This window comes from Nematolebias whitei, chromosome 9 (assembly GCF_014905685.2).
Source record: "Nematolebias whitei isolate Nwh7 chromosome 9, NemWhi1, whole genome shotgun sequence".
NCBI classification, from domain to species: Eukaryota; Metazoa; Chordata; class Actinopteri; order Cyprinodontiformes; family Rivulidae; genus Nematolebias; species Nematolebias whitei.
Window position 1 is genome coordinate 8822867 of NC_056506.1, and position 2507 is coordinate 8825373.

At 41.9% G+C, this 2507-nt stretch overlaps 1 protein-coding gene across 1 annotated transcript in view; it reads right to left on the minus strand.

The window, feature by feature from the left end:
- Window positions 1-2507, minus strand: part of gad3 (glutamate decarboxylase 3) — a 54183-nt gene that overhangs the window by 35763 nt on the left and 15913 nt on the right. The window contains exons 8-12 of the mRNA XM_037682061.1: window positions 1930-2045; window positions 1097-1176; window positions 963-1017; window positions 613-729; window positions 478-542 (exon numbers count right to left, since the gene is read on the minus strand). Of these exons, the coding sequence (XP_037537989.1) occupies window positions 478-542; window positions 613-729; window positions 963-1017; window positions 1097-1176; window positions 1930-2045 (433 nt within the window). The remainder of the gene's footprint in view (window positions 1-477; window positions 543-612; window positions 730-962; window positions 1018-1096; window positions 1177-1929; window positions 2046-2507) is intronic.

A 2507-nucleotide genomic window follows, 5' to 3' on the forward strand; every position in this document is an offset into this window, starting at 1 on the left:
TATATATATATATATAAAGCTTAAAGAAAGCTTACCGGACCTAAATGTAAAAGTAGTAATAAAAGTTTGTTACACAGATCAAAAATTATGAAAGATATAAAATGAGCTCAATTCATTATCAATGGGGAAGAAAATGTTGGAAAAGGCTAAATATCTCAAAAAGCTAAAGTTGCACCAATACCAAAAATCATAGCAGTCATGTCCTGAACGAGATGAACGTTTTGATATATGATTTGTTAAAATAGTACAAAAACTGTGCGAGTAGTTAGATGCCGAAAAACGTACGGAAGAAAAAGTGGATCTCAAATAGTGTGAATGCCGTGAATGCCTAATAGGCATCCATACAACGAGTCTTTGGGAAAGGGAGTAGCAATGGATTGGGGGGCTCGGATTGTCTAGGAAGTAAGAAGGCGGTGCTTTGAAGAAAACAGATTGGAAACCACTGACTCAGAAGACGGCACGGCACGTTTCTCTTACCGCTCGACTCCACTGAGCTTGTGGCGGTGCTTCTTAGACATCAGCAGTCCTCCCCCCCAGGCACCCTGAGGGAACAAAGGAGTGAAAACATGCAACACAAACACAACTCAACACAACTCAGTGTGAGCTGCTCACATCCACATGGAGCCACAATTTGTACTTCTCGCAGATGTCTGCAATCTCGTTGATGGGATCAAAAGCGCCGTACACCGTCGAACCAGCGGTGGCATTCACAAACAACGGCACACAACCCTGCAGACACCCCACACACACACACACACACACACACACACACACGGAAGAGTTGGTCACGGAGATAGCAATTCAATTCAGTTAATTTATATAGCACCAATTCACAACAAAGTTTTCTCAGGACACTGAACAGAAACATTCACATACATAGAAAAGCAAATTAGTAAAGTTCTCCATCTAAGCAAGCCAGACAAAAACCGGACAAAGAGCTTGAAGAGCAGAAAGAAAGACACCTTCTGTTTTATGTCGAGGATCTTGGCCTCTAGATCTGCAGGGATGACTCTTCCTCTGAAAACAGAACAAACTGTCAGACGTCACATTTGGTTTCTCTCGCTGGTTGAACAGCTCAACGGTTTGCCAGACAAACCTTTCATCTGTATTCAGCAGGATCACGTTTTCTGTCCCAAAGCCGAGAGCAGCTCCAGCCTTTTTGATAGAATAGTGACTCTGCAGGGACACAATGAGCAAACCTTTACTCCATGACAGGACGGCTGCTTTCGGGGGTGAGGGGGCGGGGGTGGGGGTGGGGGGGTGGGGGGCTGATTCTTTAATTAGTTTAGCTTCGGTGAGACTGAACAACTGCATGAAACTAAAAATTATTGTTGGCCGTTGGGTTGTGAGTTTTCAGTGAAACAGAGCTGCTTTCTCAGAAGAAGCTGCTGTGTGTGTGAGCTAGGGGTTGAACGAGTATATAATTTTTAAACTCAACATTAACATAATAAAACCCGAGTAGAACTCAAGTATTTGATGACATCATAAATCTCAAGATACAAAAATAAATAAATAAATAAAACCGCAAAAAAAGGTAATTATTTACAAAAAAAAAAGGACCAACAAAACAAAGGGAGCATATATGCAGCACGTCAAAAACAAAACTTAAACCGAAACTGGTTCTGGTTCGGTGGATTGGACCCGGTGTTACACCATACTCTATGACCTGCAACAGTGCAACACCGCCCCCTACGGTCATACGGTGGTCACATAATATGACGTCACTACGGATACTCGACATAACATTTTTAACCTCGATAGATGTCCTAGCAATCGATGTGTAGATTACTCGAATACTCTGTTAATGCCCTAGTGTGAGCATGAGTGTGTGTGCAGCAGCACATCATCTCACTGTGCATTCTTCTCAGCTTTGGCATGTGCGTTTCTGACAGACATGTTGATTCATGGCCTGTGTGTGTGGTCACGTACATATTCGGATGTGAAAAGGATGAGGCGGGGAGCAGCAGACATGCCCTTGGTCTTGACCTCGGGGAAGTACTTGTAGCGAGCGATCATCACGCTGTACATGTTGGAGATGGCGCCCCCTGCAGAGCACAGACGCGTCAGCACCAACAAGTCCTTAACTTAAAATAAATCACAACACAAACATTCTGCTTCCACCATAGAGTTAAATAACACCACTAGAGGGCGCTCTGAACATCACACCCATCATTTACATTTACGATATGTGGAAGAGCAAAGATGGCGTCCAAAACGTGCAACTGCTCACAGCCAACAGAACAACTTCAGCTTCAAGCACAATTGGATCTGTGTCACAGATTATTCTTAATATCTTTACAATATACTTCATATTATTCAGAATTAAAGCTACTTTCATATAATCCTGTAAACCACTGGATGTTACAAAAGGAACATATACAGGTCCTTCTCAAAAAATTAGCATATTGTGATAAAGGTCATTATTTTCCATAATGTAATGATAAAAATGAAACTTTCATATATTTCAGATTCATTGCACATCAACTGAAATATTTCAGGTCTTTAAT